The 22,651-nt window shown below is 40.8% G+C and overlaps 1 protein-coding gene and 1 pseudogene across 2 annotated transcripts in view; one reads left to right on the top strand and one right to left on the bottom strand.

The window, feature by feature from the left end:
• Nucleotides 1-2,761: 2,761 nt before the first annotated feature.
• The window catches only part of Coq10b (coenzyme Q10B), a 37,027-nt gene continuing 17,137 nt past the window's right edge, over nt 2,762-22,651 (bottom strand). For both annotated transcript variants that reach the window (XM_008848292.3, XM_008848291.3), the window contains 4 exons: nt 18,848-18,997; nt 17,638-17,830; nt 5,364-5,465; nt 2,762-4,550 (listed from right to left, as the gene is read on the bottom strand). In XM_008848292.3, coding sequence (XP_008846514.1) covers nt 4,383-4,550; nt 5,364-5,465; nt 17,638-17,830; nt 18,848-18,972 — 588 coding nt within the window. In that variant the 5' untranslated portion in view covers nt 18,973-18,997 and the 3' untranslated portion in view covers nt 2,762-4,382. The remainder of the gene's footprint in view (nt 4,551-5,363; nt 5,466-17,637; nt 17,831-18,847; nt 18,998-22,651) is intronic.
• LOC103746178 lies at nt 16,774-17,340 on the top strand (annotated as a pseudogene).

Here is a 22,651-nt window from a genome sequence, read left to right as displayed (position 1 = left end):
TTTTAAAAATATTTTTATTTTCTAGAGTGCAATTTAAACCAGTCTTGGCCACTTGAATGCTTAAAGACAGTTGGAAGCCAGGGAGTTTGCTCAGTGGTTTCAGTTCACAGCACCCACATGGCAGCAAACAACGATGGGGATCTCATGCCCTCTCCTGGCCTCTGGGTATTGCATGCACAAGTCCTTAAATACTTGTAAGTAAAATTTTATTTTAAAAAAGACCAACTTGGAAATTACCTAGGATCTAGCCGGGTGGAGCACTCCTAAGAATGTGAGGCTGGGGTTCAGTCACCACCCTAACTCTCATTTCCCAAAAAAACAACACAAACAGGTGAAGACTGCAAATTCGTTAAAGTAGTGAGAAATTGTAGGAGAAAATCAAGAAGACTTTTTACAGGATTACTTGAGAAGGTTAAAGATGCTAGAGACTGCTGATAAAGCAGAAATTATACATTCCTTGAGGAAACCTCAAGATGGCAGGCTCCAACCCAATTTTGAACTGCAAAAAGTGGATTGTCCGTGCTGTTAAATAAGCAGGATTTAGATGTCTGTCTTCAAAGAATTTCCTTTGAACAAAGCCTTTTCAAGTAAACTCCAGAATCAAGAGAACAATGTATGAGCCAGTGTGCTGGATAGCTTTAGTGTCAACTTGACACATCTGGGTTGAGGGAGCCTCAATTGGGGAATTGCCTTCATTGGACTGGCCTGTGGCCATGTCCATGGGGCATCTTTTGATTGTTGAGCCATGTGGGAGGGCCTAGCCCACTGTGGGTGGTGCCACCCCTGGGCAGGTAGACCTGTGTTGTGTAAGAAAGCAGGCTGAGCAGGGGCCAGGGGAACAAGCCAGTAAGCAGCGTTCCTCCATGGCCTGAATTCCTACTTTGGGCTCCCAGATGAACTGTGACCTGGGAGATGTAAGCCAAATAAACCCTTTCCTCCCCAAGTTGGTACTGGTCAGAGTGTTGTGTCACAGCAATGAAGAAACAAACTAGAACAGCCAGAAATGGAAAAGGGGGAAGTAAACACTGATCCAGTTGTTTAGCCTGACCATGGAAATGTACCTGAATCTGCCTGAAAAATGTATAACCAAGGGGAAAGGAACACCCTGCTATTTCAGGACAAGAGAAAATGGAGTATTTTCACTGCAGCTGCAAGAGCCCCGGATAGCTGGATATAGGAGGACCCAAAATCCTGCGAAGTTAAGTTTTGAAGCAGATGACAGCAGTGTCTTCCTGATCCTCACAAACAGCAGCAGCTTCAGCCTGGTGATTTTCACTGTCAGCTTTGAGACAGACTGTTTTAAGGTAAAGAATATGGGGGAGGGACAGCCAGTGAGATGGCTCAGCAAATGCTCTTGCTACCAAACCTGATGACCTGAGTTCAATCCCAGGAACCCAACCACATGGTAGGAGAGAAGTGACTACCACAAGTTCTGACCTCCATGTGTGTTGTGGCATGTGCACCCCCTCCCTCCTATTAAATGCTAAAAAAAAAAAAAAAAAAAAAAGTGAAGTTAATGAGCTTGCTTACATTTTCATCACCTAGGGCATTACTGTAAATGATTATCTTGGTTAGGTTAATTGAGGCAGGAAACCCACACTTAAAGTGTGTGGCATCATTCCCTGGGTTTGGGTCCTGATCTGCATGAAAAGGTGGCTAGCTGGGATGAGCATTCATCTCCCTCTACTTCCTGACTGAATACAATGTGACCAGCTGCCTGAGGCTCCTTTGGCCATGACTTAAGGACCTTACTCTCAAACTGAACCAAATGACTCTTCTAAGTTATTTTTGTCAAGATATTTTATCTAAGTCAACAGGAAAGATACCTACAATGCCCAGAAAGGTATTAAAAACTATCCTCAAAAGAACAAACACAAGGTGAAATAGTAACCCTATTATATCCTACTTACACATAAACATCTTGGCAACTCTAAAGTTTGTGTATATCCCATGCCTCCCCATCTCCTGGCTCTTACATTCTTTCTACCCCTTCTTGAGCTATGTTCCCTAAGCCTTGGAGGGGGTGATAGAGATGTCCCAATTGGGGTTGAGACTCAAAGTCATTTATTCTCAGCACTTTAAGCAGTTCTAAGTTTCTGCATTGACCACTACCCATTGCAAGAAGCTACACTGATGAAAAGCAGCACAGTCTGTGAGTATGAACACTTAGAAGGCAGTCTGATATGTCTGCCTAGCAAAACAGCAGAGGTAGCATGCGCCCCTCACAGCTGAGATGGCTCAGTGGATAAAGTGCATGCTGTGCAAGCATGAGGACCAGAATATGGATCCCTATAAAAAGCCAGGTAGGTGTGGCAGCCACCTGTAACCATAGCACTTGAAAGGCAGAGGCGGGATCCTCAGGGTAAGGTGGCTAGCTAGACTAACCAGAATCAGTGAGCTCCAGATCCTGCTTCAGTTAAGTGAAGGGCTACCAAAGACACCCAGTGTCAACTAAAGGCTATTTCATGCACACACATGTGCTCCCACACATGCAAACACACACACACACACAAAATGTAAGTAACAAAGACAAACAGGTATGGTGGCTTACACCTGTACTTCCAGCATTTGGGAAGCTAAGCAGGAACCTCAGCCATGAGCTCCATGCCAGCCTGTGCTACATAGTAAGTTCCAGACCAGCCTGGACTAGTGAGAGATCTTATCAAAATGGAACCAAACACCAAAACCCAAACTGAATACTTTATTATTCAAGAGACACAATTATATGCAGATTACTTACACTCTGGACACATACCTTAACTGCAAATGGGAAATGTTTTATTTGTGTAGAAACACAACAAAGTTCCACTAGTTCCTGAGAGACAGCAGGTAGGTACTCAACAGATTTATTGAGCAAATCCATACATGTACCAAATAAGGTTAAAAAGCACTATGATGGGAAGTTTAATGTCAAAAGATTATTCTGTATAGAGTGAAAGGAGGGAAGGAGATCAATATTGACTAAAGAAAGATTGAGTTTTGCCCAGATTTGTCAGTTTCTGTCAAAGTTGTGTGTGTGTGTGTGTAGACAGTGATGGGGATCACATCTAGGGTGTTACACCCATGAAAGTACTTATAAGACAAGAAATACTATAATACTTTATTTCTGTGATCATAGTTAACCTTGAGCTGTTAAGATGACGGGAGTCACCCAAGAAGAGTCAACTGCAATTGAAGAATATGCCTCTCTGGGCACATCTGTGGGACATTTTCTGGATTGCCAATTGATGTAGGTGGGCCCAGCCCAAAGTAGGTGGTACCATTCCTAGACAGGTGGCCTTGGGCAGTATAAGAAAGGTAGCTGAATGAGAGCCTGAGAACAAGCCAGTAAACAGCGTTCCTCCATGGGCTCTGCCTTGAGGTCCTGGCCTGGTTTCACTTGACATGGACTGCATCCTGGAAACTGAAACAAACCCTTTCCTCCCCAAGTTGCTTTTGGTCACGGTGTTTATTACAGCAAGAGATGCAAACTAGGACACCTGCCCAAATACACATTGGAACTACTATAGAAGATCTAAAGAACCAAAGTAACTGTGCAAAAAATAAACAAATTAACTTTATTACTACTTCAGCATTTACATTGTTTTAAAAAATATGTTTAGAATATATTATTGAAAGTGAACATACACAATAAATAGAAAATAGAGATACACAGTGCTAGAGATGCATCAACCAACTCATCTTTATCTGTTGCCTAAAACTGACAGGCAATTAGCATTTTTTAAAAAGCCCACAAAAAAGCACCTGGGAGAAGGTTGCAAATGACTAGAAAAGTAGCTCAAAGCTTTGGACCACTTACCAAAAAAATAGTTTATTTGAGAATCAGCTTCTCTAGAGCACTGAATTATCTACAACTACCCATCAGAACAATTTAAAAATACAGAAAGTGGTAGGAACCTTCATTAACAGTATTTTAAATTAAAGTTTTAACTTTAAATATATGATGATTATTCAAATATCCTAAGCTATATGGCAGGCCTAATAATAATAAGTTACAAATACTCTGAGCTTAATAACTTAAACATGATATGGTTAATGTAACACACACTGTATTAGCTAACCTCTTTCACATAGGGTGATAATTTAAAGGCTTAAATTAGTTTCAGTTTGTGCTCAAAGGTGACATATCCTAGCAACAGTGATAACATTCATTACTATAAAGGCAGAACCTGCTAATGTACACGTTACTTTGAATTACATTTGATTGAAAAAATAATTCTATGTACAAGTGGGTTCATATTCAATGTGCAAACTTTCAGTGGAGCAGGTTTATAATCAAAGCTGATTTAACAAGCTTTCTGACTTCTGAACAGATCATGAAAGTACTTCCTAAGAGTGAAGGATCTAGTCAAAAGTAGGTGGTACCAATTCTTATTTCCCTTTTATGTATGATGAACTTCATGAAACATTAATTCCCGAGGTATATTTGTTTCTGGACCATACAGCTTACATGCTCTTCTTTCAAAGGCAGCTACCATTTGTTTTACAACTTCATCAAAAAACAACGTCGCAAGCTGAGAGTGCAGAAGTGAGCGGAATTCAAAGGAAATCTGTAGGAAAATGTTAAAAATTATTTTACAGGGACTGAAGAGGTGGCTCAGTGGTTAAGAGCATTGGCTGCTCTTTCAGGAGACCTGGATTTGGTTCCCCACACCCATAGGGCAGCTAACAACCATCCTTTACTCCAGTTCCAGGGGACCTGACACTCCCTTCTGGCCTTAGCACAGGTGCACTTACATACAGGCAGGCAAAACACTCATACACATAAAAAAAACTAAAAAAAAAATTTTACAAATATTTCTTTGTAGCCGGGTGTGGTGGTGCATGCCTTTAATCCCAGCACTGGGGAGGCAGAGGCAGGTGGATCTCTATGAGTTCCATGCCAGCAATGGCTACAGGGAGCCCCTGTCTAAAAAAAGAAAAAAAAAAAAAAAAAAATTAGTTAAAAGAATAAAACCAACAAAAATGGCATAAAACTTTTATATACTGTATTTATTTTTCATAGAGTTATTCTGGTAGAGGCCAGAAAAGGGCATTGGCTCTCCTCAAACTGGAATTACAGATGGTTATTAGCTGTCACATGGATGCTGAGAATTTAACCTGGGTCCTCTATAAGAGCAGCAAGTGTTCCCAACCACTGAGCCATCTCTCCAGCCCTTATTTTTATTTTTTGAGAGAGTCTTAGTCTGTATCCTAGGCTGGCCTGGAACTCAGTATATAGCCAGGATGGAACACAACTCACAACAATCCTGTCTCAGTCTCCTGAGTGCTGGAATACAGGCATATACCACTAGGCTTGCTGTATTAGTACTCCTTTACCAACTTTGCTTTATGTGAAACAAAGAACTTTATGATCAACTTACTGAAAAATCCAAGGTACAAGTTCTTGGGTAGCCAGGTAGACCTGGGCTAAAACGCCAAATAGTCTCCAAATGATTGAAAAGTTTCCCGTCAGTACAAGATGCCTAAAACAAAATGAAAAAAATAAAACTGTGTTAAAACAGCTTTTGTATGACAAGAAACTATCACGACTGAAGCTATTTCTTTACAAAGTAATTACCTTTGTAGGTCAGACCACAGGAGATGAAGATATCTAATAGTTTGGTACTAGGAAGTAATTTCTTACCAAAATAAGCTATTTTCTTTTCTTCTAGAATCCCAAGATTGTCAGTTGCTCTCTTCTACACTCTTGCCCACTGAGCTTAGATTTCCCTTTTTTAGCAGCACAACAGGGAGTAGTGTGCGTGCGTGTATGCATTTGTGTGTGTGTGTGTGTGTGTGTGTGTGTGTGTGTTCAATTGCTATCCATCTTTTCTGAGACAAGGTCACTGTGATGGTTCCTATTAACTATCAGCTTGACAAGACCTAGAATCACTTTGGAGACAGGACTGTCTGTGAAGGACCATGTACATTAGGTTAACTGATGTGTAAAGATCCACCCTACATGTGGGCAGCACGATTCCCCGGACTGAATAAAAAGGAGTAAGCAAGCTAAGCACCAGTATTCATTGCTCTCTGCTTCCTGACTGGATGCACTGTGACCAGCGGGCCTCACACTCCTGCCACCACAACTTCATCTTCTGCCATGTTATCCTTACCATAGTGGAAGAATTTCCTTGAACTATAAGCCAGAATAAGCCCTTCTTCCTTCCAATTGCTTTGCTGTCAGGTGCTTAGCCACAGCAACAAGAGTAAAACAGCCTCTCACTGAACCTGGAGCTCAATAACTGGGGTAGGTTGGCCAATGGGCTTCAGAGCGCTGCCTGCCTCTGCCCCCTAGTACTGGGTTTACAGCCATGTGTCACCCTCCCCCCAAGATTTTCTGTGGGTTTGGGAAACCCAAACTCAGGAACTCAAGCTTGTACAGCAAGCACTTTACCAATTGAGCCCTCACTCCATACCCAGGGAGTGATTTTTTTTTAAACGTGTTTCTAGTTCTGATAGGTGGTGATTCTGAAAATAGCACATGCTTTCCATCATTACTCTGGAATGGCTGACATGTTTAAAAGGTATCTACCTAGTATATATCCCTAGGGCAATTTAAGTTCTCTGCAACCCAAATTTATCTTTCACTTCTTAAAAACATTTTTTAAAGATTTATTTTTAATTTATGTGTAAGTATGTGAGGCTGTATGAGTTTATGTACACTACATGTATACAGGTGCCTGCAGGGGCCAGAACAGGGTATCAGATTCCAGAACTTTTCTTCACTCTTACCTTGACCATGGCCCAATTTTTTCTGATCTCTTCAGGGCACATGTATATTTTATATGTGAGTATGTACACCCTGAAGCTCAACACTTAACCATACAATGTGCAGTCATCTTGATAATTCTGTTTACATATATATTTCTTAAATTTATTTTTATTTATGTGTATGTGTATCCTGGTGCCCACAGAAGTGGGCGTCAGATGCCCTGGAACCAGAATTACAGGCAGTTGTAAGCTGCCTGACATGGCTTCTAGGAACCAAACCCAGGTCCTCTGAAAGACCAGCAAGTGCTTTAATCTGCTGAGCCATCTCTCCAGCCTGTCACTGTATATTAATTTAAAAAGTACTGACTGACACTTGTCAGAGAGTTGCCATGTACAATGTGAAAAATGGAGTTCAGATCAGAGTTACCAGTATATAGTTAGAACTAGTTATGAACTTGACTGACATTTACCCTCAAGTATTATCTGGGTATTACTGAATTGTAGCCAACTGACCTCAAGAATCACCTTCCCTTAGAACTTTTGTTTCAGGCTGGACCTGCAGCTCAGTGGTAGACTTGCCCAGCCTATGTAAGGCCCTCTATGGAAGGATTTTTTTTTTTCTTCATCTATAACTCCTTCCTCAAATAAGCTTGAGTTTTCAGCTCCTTCGATACATCCTGAGGCCAAATAATCAAGCCCCTCTACTCTTTTTCTTTGGTATCTTATTCCCCTAAAGAGTTTACAATGTCCTCCCCTGTAACTATAATCACTACAGACACACACTACTAAAACAAAAGCTTGCATAGGTATAATGTTAACAGCAGCACAAGCAGGAGGAGAATCTGAGTGCAGATCCCCAGAACCCATATAAAAAGCTGGGAAAATGGTATACTCCTGTAACCCCAGCACAAGAGATAGGGTGGGGAGAAGGCAAAACTGGCAGGTCCCTGAGGCTCACAGGTTGCCCGACCTATGTAAATCAGCGAGCTTCAGGTTTATTGAGAAGCACTGTCTCACACAATAGTGGAGGGTGATTGAGAAGACACCCACCCAACATGCATCTTGGGCTTCCACATTTGTGTACCTACATGTACCTGAAAGCACACATGTACACATGTACACACACACATGGAAAATTTAATTTCTATGTATAGCTACAATTCCCCTTCTTTTTAACCCCCTCCGAAGTGATGGGGATCAAACCTAGAGTCTCACACACACTGAAGATCTTCTATGTTAATGCATTCTGCCCTTTACAATCACATAAGAAGCTTATAGGAACTTTAACACTAAAGGAGAAACAGATTTTGGAAATATTACAGCATTTCCCCCTATTTTTAACAAAATGCAACATTGTTGCGCTTGCTCTGATGACCTAGCCCAAGGACACAAGGATTTTTTTCTGACATGTTTTGACAGGAACATTCCTAACAGCAGAGATATTGAACACGGTAAAAGCTGTTATGATGATGGATCCTCCTGATCATTCTAGATTAACTGATCACCACATAAACTAACACATAAAAAACTTTATATTTTGGTTTAGCTAAAAAGATTCACTGAATTGGGGCTGAAGAGATGGCTCAGTGGTTAAGAGCACTTGCTGCTCTTGCAGAGGGCCCAGGTTCAGTGCCCAGCACCCTTAGGATGACTAACAGTCCATAACTCCTCCAATTCCAGGGGATCTGATGCCCTCTTCTGACATCCACAGGCACTACATGGGCGCACTTAGATACATGCAGGCAATACACTCGTATACATAAAATAAATTTTTTTAAAAAGATGAAAACAAAAAAGGATTTATTGAACTGTCATTCCAGCACTCAAGAGGCTGAAACAGAAGGATGATGATTCAAGTGAATTCACTACTTGCTACATATTGAGTTCCAGGTCAATTGAAATTACATCAGACCCAAAAAAAAGAAATTATACAGGAAGACCTAGTCAAAACAAAATTAAACACCCAAAACAAAGCAAAACATAACAAAGCAGAAAGACTTAACTTTTGCCTCTATTAAATCTGCTAAAAATTTAAGAGCTCCTGGTAATTATAGATTAATGTAAACTAAAATATGTTGACACATTAGGTCAAGGACACTTTGGGGTAGCTAATTATTCATGGAAAAATGCCACAAGGTTTGTTGTTTCCTTCATTTCAATGTAAATTAGATGAGGTAGTTTATTATACTGGAAAAATGGTTGTCAATAAGAAAGATCCAGTGTGGATTTGCCGAGTTTTTTGTTTCCTTAAGCTCCATAGAACTGACGCTGGGCTGGTTTGAGGCCAGCCTAGATAACTTGGTGAAATTCTGTTTCAATTTTTAAAAGAGGAGAGGCACAGAAGAGATGGCTCAGCAGTTAAGAGTGTTTGCTGTTCTTGCAACACTCAACTGAGGAGGCTCACAACTTCCTGTAACTCCTGCTTCAAGGGATCCAACACCTTCTTCTGGCCTCCATGGGCACACGTGCACATATACACATGCAGACAAATTCACACACAAATCTTGCTGGGCATAGTGACACATGCTTTTGATTCTAGCACTCATACCTTTGATTCCAGCACTCAGGAGGCAGAGGCAGGCAGATCACTGTGAGTTCAAGGCCAACTTGGTCTATAGAGGAGTTCCAGGCCAGTCAGGAACTACCTAGCTATGTAGTGGGACCCTGTCTAAATTAATAACTTTAAAAAATATTTTATTTAAGCCGGGCGTGGTGGTGCACGCCTTAAATCCCAGCACTTGGGAGGCAGAGGCAGGCAGATCTTTGTGAGTTCGAGGCCAGCCTGGTCTACATAGTGAGTTCCAGGACAGCTGGGCTACAGGGAGCCCCTTTCTAAAAAAGGCAAAAAAAAAAAAAAAAAAAATTTAATATTTTTATTTTATGTGTATGAGTGTTATGCCCGAATGTAAGTAAGTGCACCCATGTTGTGCAATGCCTGCAGAGGACAGAAGAGGCTGTCAGATCCCCTGGAACTGGAGTTACAGACAGTCGTTACCTGCCATGTGGGTGCTGGGATTTGAACCTGGGTCTTCTGCAAGAATAGTCAGTGCTCTTAACGAATGATCAATCTCTTCAGACCTAAATTAATAACTCTTAAAACAAAAACAACAAAAAACAGCCAGAGAGATGGCTCACTGGATAAAGGAGCTTACCACCAAGACTAACAACCTGAGTTTGCTCCCTGGGACCCACAATGTGGAAGGAGAGAACCAACTCCTTTGACTTCCACACAAGCACCATGCCCCCTGCCCCAAATAAAAATAATTTTCAGTCTTGACAAGGAAATATCCAGGTTAAAAAATATTATTACAGAGTGATAAAAAAAATAAAGTATGCACAAAGCCCAAAGGAGTCACAAAGTTAGGACTAACTATTTCTATGAAAGCAAAGAAAAAAAACAAAAAAACACTGGTCAGCTAGAATTTGAAGGAGTAATAGGCAAGGAGAAAGCTTGGCACATGCCTGTAATCCTGATTCTTTAGAGGTATAGGAAGGAGAATCAAATTCAAAGTTATCCTCAGCTACATGGAAACTGGAGGGCAGCCTGTGCTCAATGAGACCCTGTCTCAAAAAAGAGGAAAAAGAAAGAACTTAGCGGCAGTGAACAATATACTAAAGTGCAGGGCCAAGCACACACAAACTCTAGGTTCAATGTCCAGAACCCTAAAAGCCAGAGCAGTGTCAAAAATTCCAAAAGCCAGACACAGTAATGCCCACGTTTAATCCCAGCACTTAAGAGGTAGAGGCAGGAAGATCAAGCCTTCAAGTCCAGCTGGGCATAGTGGCCCACACCTTTAATCCCAGGCAGACTCTGGGAGTTCCAGGGCAGCTGGGGCTACAGGGAGACCCTGTCTCAAAAAGACCAAAAAAAAATCAAGGCCAGCCTAAAAGTTCAAAACCTGTCTGGGCCACATGAGACCCTGACTCAAAACAAAAAAAATCAATCAATCCAGTGCTGGGGAGAAGCCCTGGATGTATTTGTCTACCATACATGAAGCCCTGGATATGTTTGTCTACCATACATGAAGCCCTGGATGTGTTTGTCTACCATACATGAAGCCCTGGATGTATTTGTCTACCATACATGAAGCCCTGGATATGTTTGTCTACCATACATGAAGCCCTGGATGTGTTTGTCTACCATACATGAAGCCCTGGATGTATTTGTCTACCATACATGAAGCCCTGGATATGTTTGTCTACCATACATGAAGCCCTGGATGTGTTTGTCTACCATACATGAAGCCCTGGATGTATTTGTCTACCATACATGAAGCCCTGGATATGTTTGTCTACCATACATGAAGCCCTGGATGTGTTTGTCTACCATACATGAAGCCCTGGATGTATTTGTCTACCATACATGAAGCCCTGGATATGTTTGTCTACCATACATGAAGCCCTGGATGTGTTTGTCTACCATACATGAAGCCCTGGATGTATTTGTCTACCATACATGAAGCCCTGGATATGTTTGTCTACCATACATGAAGCCCTGGATGTGTTTGTCTACCATACATGAAGCCCTGGATGTATTTGTCTACCATACATGAAGCCCTGGATATGTTTGTCTACCATACATGAAGCCCTGGATGTGTTTGTCTACCATACATGAAGCCCTGGATGTATTTGTCTACCATACATGAAGCCCTGGATATGTTTGTCTACCATACATGAAGCCCTGGATGTGTTTGTCTACCATACATGAAGCCCTGGATGTATTTGTCTACCATACATGAAGCCCTGGATATGTTTGTCTACCATACATGAAGCCCTGGATGTGTTTGTCTACCATACATGAAGCCCTGGATGTATTTGTCTACCATACATGAAGCCCTGGATATGTTTGTCTACCATACATGAAGCCCTGGATGTGTTTGTCTACCATACATGAAGCCCTGGATGTATTTGTCTACCATACATGAAGCCCTGGATATGTTTGTCTACCATACATGAAGCCCTGGATGTGTTTGTCTACCATACATGAAGCCCTGGATGTATTTGTCTACCATACATGAAGCCCTGGATATGTTTGTCTACCATACATGAAGCCCTGGATGTGTTTGTCTACCATACATGAAGCCCTGGATGTATTTGTCTACCATACATGAAGCCCTGGATATGTTTGTCTACCATACATGAAGCCCTGGATGTGTTTGTCTACCATACATGAAGCCCTGGATGTATTTGTCTACCATACATGAAGCCCTGGATATGTTTGTCTACCATACATGAAGCCCTGGATGTGTTTGTCTACCATACATGAAGCCCTGGATGTATTTGTCTACCATACATGAAGCCCTGGATATGTTTGTCTACCATACATGAAGCCCTGGATGTGTTTGTCTACCATACATGAAGCCCTGGATGTATTTGTCTACCATACATGAAGCCCTGGATATGTTTGTCTACCATACATGAAGCCCTGGATGTGTTTGTCTACCATACATGAAGCCCTGGATGTATTTGTCTACCATACATGAAGCCCTGGATATGTTTGTCTACCATACATGAAGCCCTGGATGTGTTTGTCTACCATACATGAAGCCCTGGATGTATTTGTCTACCATACATGAAGCCCTGGATATGTTTGTCTACCATACATGAAGCCCTGGATGTGTTTGTCTACCATACATGAAGCCCTGGATGTATTTGTCTACCATACATGAAGCCCTGGATATGTTTGTCTACCATACATGAAGCCCTGGATGTGTTTGTCTACCATACATGAAGCCCTGGATGTATTTGTCTACCATACATGAAGCCCTGGATATGTTTGTCTACCATACATGAAGCCCTGGATGTGTTTGTCTACCATACATGAAGCCCTGGATGTATTTGTCTACCATACATGAAGCCCTGGATATGTTTGTCTACCATACATGAAGCCCTGGATGTGTTTGTCTACCATACATGAAGCCCTGGATGTATTTGTCTACCATACATGAAGCCCTGGATATGTTTGTCTACCATACATGAAGCCCTGGATGTGTTTGTCTACCATACATGAAGCCCTGGATGTATTTGTCTACCATACATGAAGCCCTGGATATGTTTGTCTACCATACATGAAGCCCTGGATGTGTTTGTCTACCATACATGAAGCCCTGGATGTATTTGTCTACCATACATGAAGCCCTGGATATGTTTGTCTACCATACATGAAGCCCTGGATGTGTTTGTCTACCATACATGAAGCCCTGGATGTATTTGTCTACCATACATGAAGCCCTGGATATGTTTGTCTACCATACATGAAGCCCTGGATGTGTTTGTCTACCATACATGAAGCCCTGGATGTATTTGTCTACCATACATGAAGCCCTGGATATGTTTGTCTACCATACATGAAGCCCTGGATGTGTTTGTCTACCATACATGAAGCCCTGGATGTATTTGTCTACCATACATGAAGCCCTGGATATGTTTGTCTACCATACATGAAGCCCTGGATGTGTTTGTCTACCATACATGAAGCCCTGGATGTATTTGTCTACCATACATGAAGCCCTGGATATGTTTGTCTACCATACATGAAGCCCTGGATGTGTTTGTCTACCATACATGAAGCCCTGGATGTATTTGTCTACCATACATGAAGCCCTGGATATGTTTGTCTACCATACATGAAGCCCTGGATGTGTTTGTCTACCATACATGAAGCCCTGGATGTATTTGTCTACCATACATGAAGCCCTGGATATGTTTGTCTACCATACATGAAGCCCTGGATGTGTTTGTCTACCATACATGAAGCCCTGGATGTATTTGTCTACCATACATGAAGCCCTGGATATGTTTGTCTACCATACATGAAGCCCTGGATGTGTTTGTCTACCATACATGAAGCCCTGGATGTATTTGTCTACCATACATGAAGCCCTGGATATGTTTGTCTACCATACATGAAGCCCTGGATGTGTTTGTCTACCATACATGAAGCCCTGGATGTATTTGTCTACCATACATGAAGCCCTGGATATGTTTGTCTACCATACATGAAGCCCTGGATGTGTTTGTCTACCATACATGAAGCCCTGGATGTATTTGTCTACCATACATGAAGCCCTGGATATGTTTGTCTACCATACATGAAGCCCTGGATGTGTTTGTCTACCATACATGAAGCCCTGGATGTATTTGTCTACCATACATGAAGCCCTGGATATGTTTGTCTACCATACATGAAGCCCTGGATGTGTTTGTCTACCATACATGAAGCCCTGGATGTATTTGTCTACCATACATGAAGCCCTGGATATGTTTGTCTACCATACATGAAGCCCTGGATGTGTTTGTCTACCATACATGAAGCCCTGGATGTATTTGTCTACCATACATGAAGCCCTGGATATGTTTGTCTACCATACATGAAGCCCTGGATGTATTTGTCTACCATACATGAAGCCCTGGATATGTTTGTCTACCATACATGAAGCCCTGGATGTATTTGTCTACCATACATGAAGCCCTGGATATGTTTGTCTACCATACATGAAGCCCTGGATGTATTTGTCTACCATACATGAAGCCCTGGATATGTTTGTCTACCATACATGAAGCCCTGGATGTATTTGTCTACCATACATGAAGCCCTGGATGTATTTGTCTACCATACATGAAGCCCTGGATATGTTTGTCTACCATACATGAAGCCCTGGATTCAGCCCCAGCACCTCAAAAAACAGTTGTGGTGGTACATGTCTGTAATATCAGCATGTGGGAAGGGGAAGTAGAAGGATCAGGAGTTCAAGGTGAGCAGCAAGTTGAAGGCTAGATGTGAGACCTTCTGAAAAACAGAAGAGGGGAGGGGAGTCAGGATGAAGACTCACTGGTAGAGCATGTGCTTAGTATAGGAAAGTTCTTTACCACCAAAAAGTCTTTGATCACTATAAAATAGGAATCTGAAAAAAATGAGTATTATCCTACAAAAGTCTGCTTTTTTTATGTTTTATGATTTGGGGTATTTTTACATTTGCTTGAGTTTGGCACACATGTGGCAGTCAGACAAAAACTTGAACGGGTTCTCTCCCCTCTCTCCACTATGTGGGTCCTGGGGATCAAACTCAGTTTATCAGACTTTGGAGCAAGCACATCTACCTGCTAAGCCATCTTTTTTGTGTTTAAGGCTGGGTATCTTCTGCATGAACACTCTCTCTGACTAAAATAACAGTATCTAGGATCTCAGTGCCTAGCTCAAGGAAGGATAACCTTAATAATGTTAATACCTTACATTTACATCTTTTTTTTTTGTCTTTTTCTGCTTGCCTCTGCCTTCTGAGTGCTGGGATTAAAGGCATGTGCCACCATGCACGGCACATTTACATCTTTTATCTTCATTGTCTTACCACTTCTCTAACTTTAAAAAATAGGTATTTATTAAACAAATTGATTTTTCCCTCAGTGGTAAAGAATTTAATATGGGGGAGCTGGAGAGATGGCTCAGTGGTTAAGAACGCTGGTTCTTCTTGCAGAAGACCCGGGTTTGAATCCCAGCACCCACATGGCAGCTAACAACTCTCCATAACTCTAGTCCCAGGGGATCTGACAGCTTCTTCTGACCTCTGAGGGCATTGCACAACACGGGTGCACTTACCTACATGCAGGCAATAATACGTACATATAAAATAAAATAAAATAAAATTTTTTTGATTGCTGCTAGATGAGGAACAGCTGATCTTCCTAAAACAAGGATATCTAGATAGGCTAACTAGATTCAACAGATGGACATGCACTGGGGAATAGTTGGGTGTACCAACAACACATAGACAGTAACAGGGATGACAGAGTATATGGGCTCCAGCATGTGGGAGGGGAGAGGCTATGGGAGCGTGCCATTTGGGAAATGGTATATAGATGAATAAGATTGTGTGGGATGTTCTGTATGATACACACACACACAAAATTAACAAATTAAAAAAAAAACATATTTGAGGAGAAAGAATAAAAATTTACTTCATGTTAAATAGTAAAAGTGATAAACATTACCAGTGAAATCTACCTGATGATTTTATATCCATACTCAGGTACTTAGGATCCGAGTATGACCGACTGTGACTAGTAATAATCAGATACATAGAGATTAAAAACACATATGCAAACATCTAAGTGTTAGTAGCATTAAAAATGTAGGAAACAGCTTATTTTAAAATGAAATGGAGATCTTCTTTAAAGAGTAAAAACTCATTCAATTTTATGTCTTACAGGGTTTATGAGTTCAATATTGTATAATTGTATTAATTCAACTATGAACTTAAAAATTTATAGCCGCTGGGTGTGGTGGCACACGCCTTTAATCCCAGCACTCGGGAGGCAGAGGCAGGTGGATCTCTGTAAGGTCAAAGCCAGCCTGGGCTACATAACACGGTCCAGGACAGCTGGGACTACAGCAAGACCCTGTCTCAAAAAGACCAAAAAAAAAAAAAAAATTTACAGCCACTTTTGAAAGAGATGTATCCTTGCTCTGGAATGTGTTACTGAATATGTTAAAGCTGTAATGAAATGCTTCTTCTAATCATGTGGTTATTAAATTAAAAAAAAATTATAAAAAAGCTATGTGCTGGGATTAAGGGCTGGCTAAGAATTTAATTTGGTAAAATATTAAATACAGTTGTGTATTTTTTTATTTTTCTTTGAGATAGAGTCTTATTATGTAGTCCTGGTTGGCCTGAACTCCCTATATAGTAGACCAGGCTGACCTCAAACTCAAAGATCTGCCTGCCTTTGCTTCCCAAGTGCCACCATGCCCAGCTGTTTGCTATTTGAGACAGTCTCACTTTATACCCAGGGTGGCCTCAAATCCACAATCCTCTTGTTTCAGCCTCTTTACAGTTAGGATTGAAAGTTAGGATGTGCCACCACACCCAATTTTTAATATATTTTTTAAATAGTGCAAAGATTAAAGCAGTTCCCACTTATGTGGGCCAAGTGATTTTATCTTTTGATTCAGTAGTCATAAACAGAAGAATAAGAGGAAAGAAAAAGTTTTCCCATTTTCATATTCTACTCAAATTTCTATTTGGAAAGAATAATGTTAATGTTATATAAAATTAGCGCTCGCGCCGAGGACCCAAGGAGATTCCCTCACTGCGGACCCCCGAGGGCAGCAGCAGCTGCACAGTGGCTGTGCAATGCTGAATGGCCACACCATGGTGGATCTGGAGGTGCTGAGGAAGCAGAGGCTGCAGGCCAAGCATGGGGATCCTGGTGATGCAGCCCAGCAGGAGGCCAAACAAAGGGAAGTAGAAATGAGAAACGGTATCTTAGCCCAAGTTCTGGACCAGTCAGCCTGGCCCAGGTTAAGTAACTTAGCACTTGTAAAGCCTGAAAAAAACTAAAGCAGTAGAGAATTACCTAATACAGATGGCATGATATGGACAATTAGGTGGGAAGGTATCAGAACAAGGTTTAATAGACATACTTGAGAAAGTAAGCCAACAAACAGAAAAGAAAACCAGAGTTAAATTCAACAGAAGAAAAGTAATGGACTCTGATGAAGATGACGATTACTTTAGAGACTTAATGGAGCGCTTTCTAGGGTGGCTGAGATCTGTTAAATATTTACTTTTTTATTGTCTATATATGTCTTGAAAAAAAAATAAACTTATGCAAACTCAAAAAAAAAAACCACAGAAAATACAATAAATGGCTCATGTCTCCATCTCCTCTTATTAAAAACAAATTTTTAAGCCAAGTGTGGTGGTGCACACCTTTAATCCCAGAGCTTGGGAGGCAGAGGCAGAGGCAGGCAGATCGCTGTGAGCTCAAGGCCAGCCTGGTCTACATAGTGAGTTCAGGTCAGCTGGGACTTCAGGGAGACCCTGTCTCAAAAAGACAAAAAAAAAAAACCCAAAAAACAAATTTTTAAACTTTTACATGTTATTTAACTCATTTAATATGATAAAAACAAGGAATATTTAAAAACAAAAACAAAACTTTTACCTTTACCAAATGTGGTTTTACCAAGGTTACTACTGATGTATATCGCTCCAAAACAGGTGGAAAGCCAACTTCTAGTTGTGTTTTACAATATCCGGATCTCTTTGATATTATGTCTGATTTTTTGCACCAAGGAACAAAATGCTTGTAATCCTCCATTCCTGATACCACATCATACATTTCTTGCATTGAGTATCTAAAAGAGAGATAAACAGTGTTAACAACTAATTCTATAATATGCACTTTAAATTGAACATAAATAAGCGGATTCACAAAAAATTTGGCACACTTATTGAACCACATGATGGAATGAGTGAGCGAAAATCAACACAGAAAGCAAAAGGGCTCTAAATGGACTACATAGCAGAGGTTACCATTTAAAAGCTCATGGGTAGTTCTTCAATTTTTAATTACTTGTCAACATTTTAAAGTGGAGATTCACTAGGTATAGGAGTGCTTGCTTGCTTGCAATTCCAGCTCTGTGGAAATGGAGGCAGTGAGAATTCTAAGTCAACAAGACCCAGCCACCAAAGAAAAAGAACATCTGTATAAAAAAACTAAAAGGAGCAGGGTGTTGTGGCGTACACCTCTAATCCCAGCAACTAGGAGGCAGAGACAGGTGGCTCTCTGTGATTTCAAGTCCAACTTGGTCTACATAGAAGAATTCCAGGCCAGTCAGGGCTAAAGGGTGAGACCCTGTCTTAAAAAAAAAAACAAAAAAAAAACAAAAAACTGAGCCAGGCGTAGTGGTGCATGCCTTTAATCCCAGCACTCAGGAAGCAGAGGCAGGTGATCTCTGTGTGTTCAAGGTCAGCAAGGTCTAAACAGTGAGTTCCAGGCCAGCTGCGGGCTACAGGGAGATCCCATCTCAAAAAAAAAAAACTAAACAAACAAACAAAAAACCTGTCTATTGATATATAGAGAAGGCAACCTTAATGAAAGCTAGATACAGACTGTTCTTGCTCATAAGACAAGTGAGCAACGGTAGCATGTGCCTGCTTTGAATCTAAAGGTTGACATCTATCATATACAGCCAATATACCACTATATTCATTAACAAGATTTATAAAACAGCAAGGGCTGTGGGAAGGCTAACCTAAAAAAATCAATTAGATCTGTAAGAAAATAATCCAGAGGGAAGGAGGCAGGCATGATACCCTATACAGAAAATTGTGAATGTGCTCCTTTAATAAAATTACTATTATATACAAACCCTATAATTCTTCTCTCTGAATATTCTTTTCTTTTGTTTATTAATGGTGCAGTGATCTTGAAGAACGTTCTTGCATATATCTCTTTAGGCAAAACTGAGGTATGTAATGGAAGAGCTCTGCTCATCAGTATACCACAGGAAGCTAGGTACCTAAAAGACAAAATTTACCAGATTTTAGACAAAAATTAAGCACAAACTACACAGTATTATAAAAAGCAATCTTATTTTAGAAGAGTTTGCAATTTTAGAATATGGCTGAAAGCACAGGCATAGATTCAGAAAAATAAACTTCTTAAGCAGCATAAAGAAAACTAATATGCAACAGCGTACAATGTGGTCAGAAGCTTCTGGCATAAAAGTTATCTCTAGTGTAGTCAAGTATTACAATACACTACTGCCCTAAGCTTGCTAGCACACTCTCCATCTATTATTCAGCTCATCTTATACACCCAAGTTGTTTTTACAGTAGGACTCAAAGAGGTTGTTTGATTCTTGGTCCATACCAATGAGACCTGAAATTAGGTCTCACTCTTGGATCTGGAATCTGGTGGCTCTGTCAGAACTGTTGCTCCCTTCTTTACTTCTAATCATCATCTCAGCAGGTATGTATAAAGTATGTCTAGTTAAGCAGAGTGTTGACTGTTTGAGGTGAGGTGACTATGTACAGATGCCTGCTATAATTATTTCTAACTTTTCTCTAATGAGATTACTGAATAACAAAAAAAAATTTTTTTTGGTCTTTTTGAGACAGGTCTCCCTGTAGCCCCAGCTAGCTTGAAACTCACTTTGTAGACCAGGTTGGCCTCCTCAAAATCACAGAGATCCGTCTGCCTCTGCCTCCCGAGTGCTGGGACTAAAGGTGTGTACCACCATGCTTGGCTGAATAATGATTTTATACTACTATTCAACCACTATTAGTCTCCATCCTTACCGAGCTCTTCTTCTGTGCTTAACTGTGTGTCAGTCACTATGGATATCATGGTGAATAGAATAAATATGAACCTTAGAAAGATTACACTGTAGTTAAGAATTCAAAAAAGTGCTAAGGGACTGGAAGGATGGCTCAGCAGTTAAGAGCTTGTACTGCTCTTTCAGAGGACCCGAGTTCTGTTCCCAGCACTGTGGGGATGGCTCAAAACTGCCTTAATTCCAGCCCCAAGGAATCCAATGCCCTCTTCGGGACTCTGAGGACACTTATTCTCAGAGCCTACCTAAAGGTAGAAGGAGAAAGCTAGCTCCACAAAACTATCTTCTGACCTCAACTCCTCACTGTGGCACACATATGCACACACACATACATGTGCATGCATACACACACATACACACATACACACATACACACACACATAAATCAATCTTTTGTAAAAAGTGCTAGAAAGCCAGGCGTGGTGGCACATGCCTTTAGTCCCAGCACTTAGGAGGTATAGACAGATGGATCTCTGTGAGTTCGAGGCCAGCCTGGCCTACATAGTGAGTTCCAGGCCAACTGTGGCTACAAGGAGACTCTGTCTCAAAAAGACCCCAAAAATATAATTTTTTTTTTTCTTTTTTGAGACAGCGTCTCCTTGTAGCCCCAGCTGTCCTGGAACTCACTATGTAGACCAGGCTGGCCTCAAACTCACAAAGATCCGCCTGCCTCTGCCTCCCAAGTGCTGGGATTAAAGGCATGCACCACCACGCCTGGCTATAAATAAATTATTTTTTAAAAATTATTTTTATGTGTATGAGTATATTGCCTGTATGTAATAGTGCACCCGTGTTGTGCAATGCCTGCGGAGGACAGAAGAGGCTATCAGAGCCCCTGGAACTGGAGTTACAGACAGTTGTTAGCTGCCATGTGGGTGCTGGGATTTGAACCCGTGTCTTTTGCAAAAACGGTCAGTGTTCTTAACCAATGAGCAATCTCTCCAGCCCCATAAATAAAATTTTTTAAAAATGCTAGAAAACAAATGTGTGTGAGGACTGCTGTAATTAGGGTCTCCTTTAGATAAGTATCCTTGAAAGCTCTTTGTTTCTGTTTGTTGGTTTGATTTGGGGGGGATGGGGGGTGGGAGGTTGAGACAGTGTCTCAGTTTGTAGACCAGGTTGGCCTTGAATTCAGAGACTCACCTGCCTCAGCCTCCCAATTGCTGGGATTAAAAGCATGTGCCACCATCATGCCAGTTTCTTGGAAGCCCTCTGAAGTAACATTTCAGTAGACATATAAGTGGGACAGAGTGAAGTGGCATAGGCCTATAATCCCAGCTACTCAGGAGGCTAAGGCAAGAAGATCTTGAATTTAAGGCCAGCCTAGGCAATTTAGTGAGATCCTGTCTCAAAATAAAAATGAACCTGGGCAACAGCTCAGTGGAAGAATATATACATATATGAATGTAGACAAACATATATATTCATATGCAAATAATATAACTAAGTGGGGTGAGGCAGAGTAGACTAGTGGTCATTCCAGGTGGCAGAGAAAGAGCTTGGCATTATCCAAAGACTAAAAAAGAATAATAGCCTGGGGCTGGACAGATGGCTCAGAGAATTTGCCTGATTCTTGCAGAGGACCTGGATTTGGTTCCCAGCACTCATGTGGTGGCTAACAACCATCTGTAACTCCAGTTCAGGGGATCTGATGCCCTCTTCTGACCTCCATAGGGATTGCATACATGGGTGCACTTATATAACATGCAGGCAAACACTCAAATACTAATAAAAATTAGTTAATTCATTAAAATAAATAAATAAAAATAGCTGGGCATGGTGGTACACACCTTTAATCCAAGGATGCTGGAGGCCTGTAAGGTCAAGGCCAGCCTGGTCTACATAGGAAGTGCCAGGCTAGCTAGGGATACAGGAAGACCCTATCTCAAAAAACAAATGAAAGAAAACAACAAAGAAACAATATGCCTGGCATATTATGTGCCCATAATAATAGCTCCCAACATTTCCCCCTTTCTTATTTTTGGGGTCCTCTAGGAAGTTGGTTAGAAGAATGTAGGGATAAGGAGTTTACCTCAAAGTGTAATTTAAAAAATATTGGTCCTATGAGAGATAAAGTTTCATACTGCTAATCCTATAGTTTGAGTAGATGGAGGAATAGCTAATCCTTGACCTCAAATGAGAATAGGACATTATATTCTCTTCAATTACATATTTGCAAATTGTTAGCTGCTCTTAAGCCTGTAGAAATTTTTGATGGCACTTCTGCTACTACTTATGGTAAAGTATTTTATGATTTTACTAAAGTTAAAAATTACATTGTTATAGCTTGCGTGCACTTCCCTCTAGTGATATTGATAGGACACATAAACCTGTCAAATTGTCATTTGTATACTTGTCTTAATAACTCTATAGCTTTTAATCCGTCTTTTGAATCAGTCATGATTTTAAGTCAACGAAATTCTTTATGGACTCCTGTGAAAATGCATCGCTCCTGGGAAAGCAGTCCTGTTCAGGGACTAATTCTGAGATTTTTCTAAAGACTGCTATGGCGAGGCAAACGCATGATTGGACTGATTATCGCTGCTGTTTTGGGACTCATTTCTTTAGTTGCTACAGCTACTACCGCTGGTGTGGTGCTTCAAAAATCTGTTCTATCACAAGACTTTGTTGAACGTTGGTATGATGATTCTCATAAACTTTGGATACATCAGACTCAAATTAATTCATGATTTCAAGAAGAAATTGTTGCTTTTCAAGGGGACTTCATTGGTTGGAAAATAATTTGATGAAATTGCAAAAAAGCTGTGTGATTTGGTTGGGAAATAAGTTATTAAAATTGCAAAAAACTATACAATATGTATGTAATTGAAATTCTAC

This window comes from Nannospalax galili, unplaced genomic scaffold (assembly GCF_000622305.1).
Source record: "Nannospalax galili isolate Female #2095 unplaced genomic scaffold, S.galili_v1.0 scaffold1024, whole genome shotgun sequence".
NCBI lineage: Eukaryota > Metazoa > Chordata > Mammalia > Rodentia > Spalacidae > Nannospalax > Nannospalax galili.
This window is presented reverse-complemented; position numbering and strand designations above follow the sequence as displayed.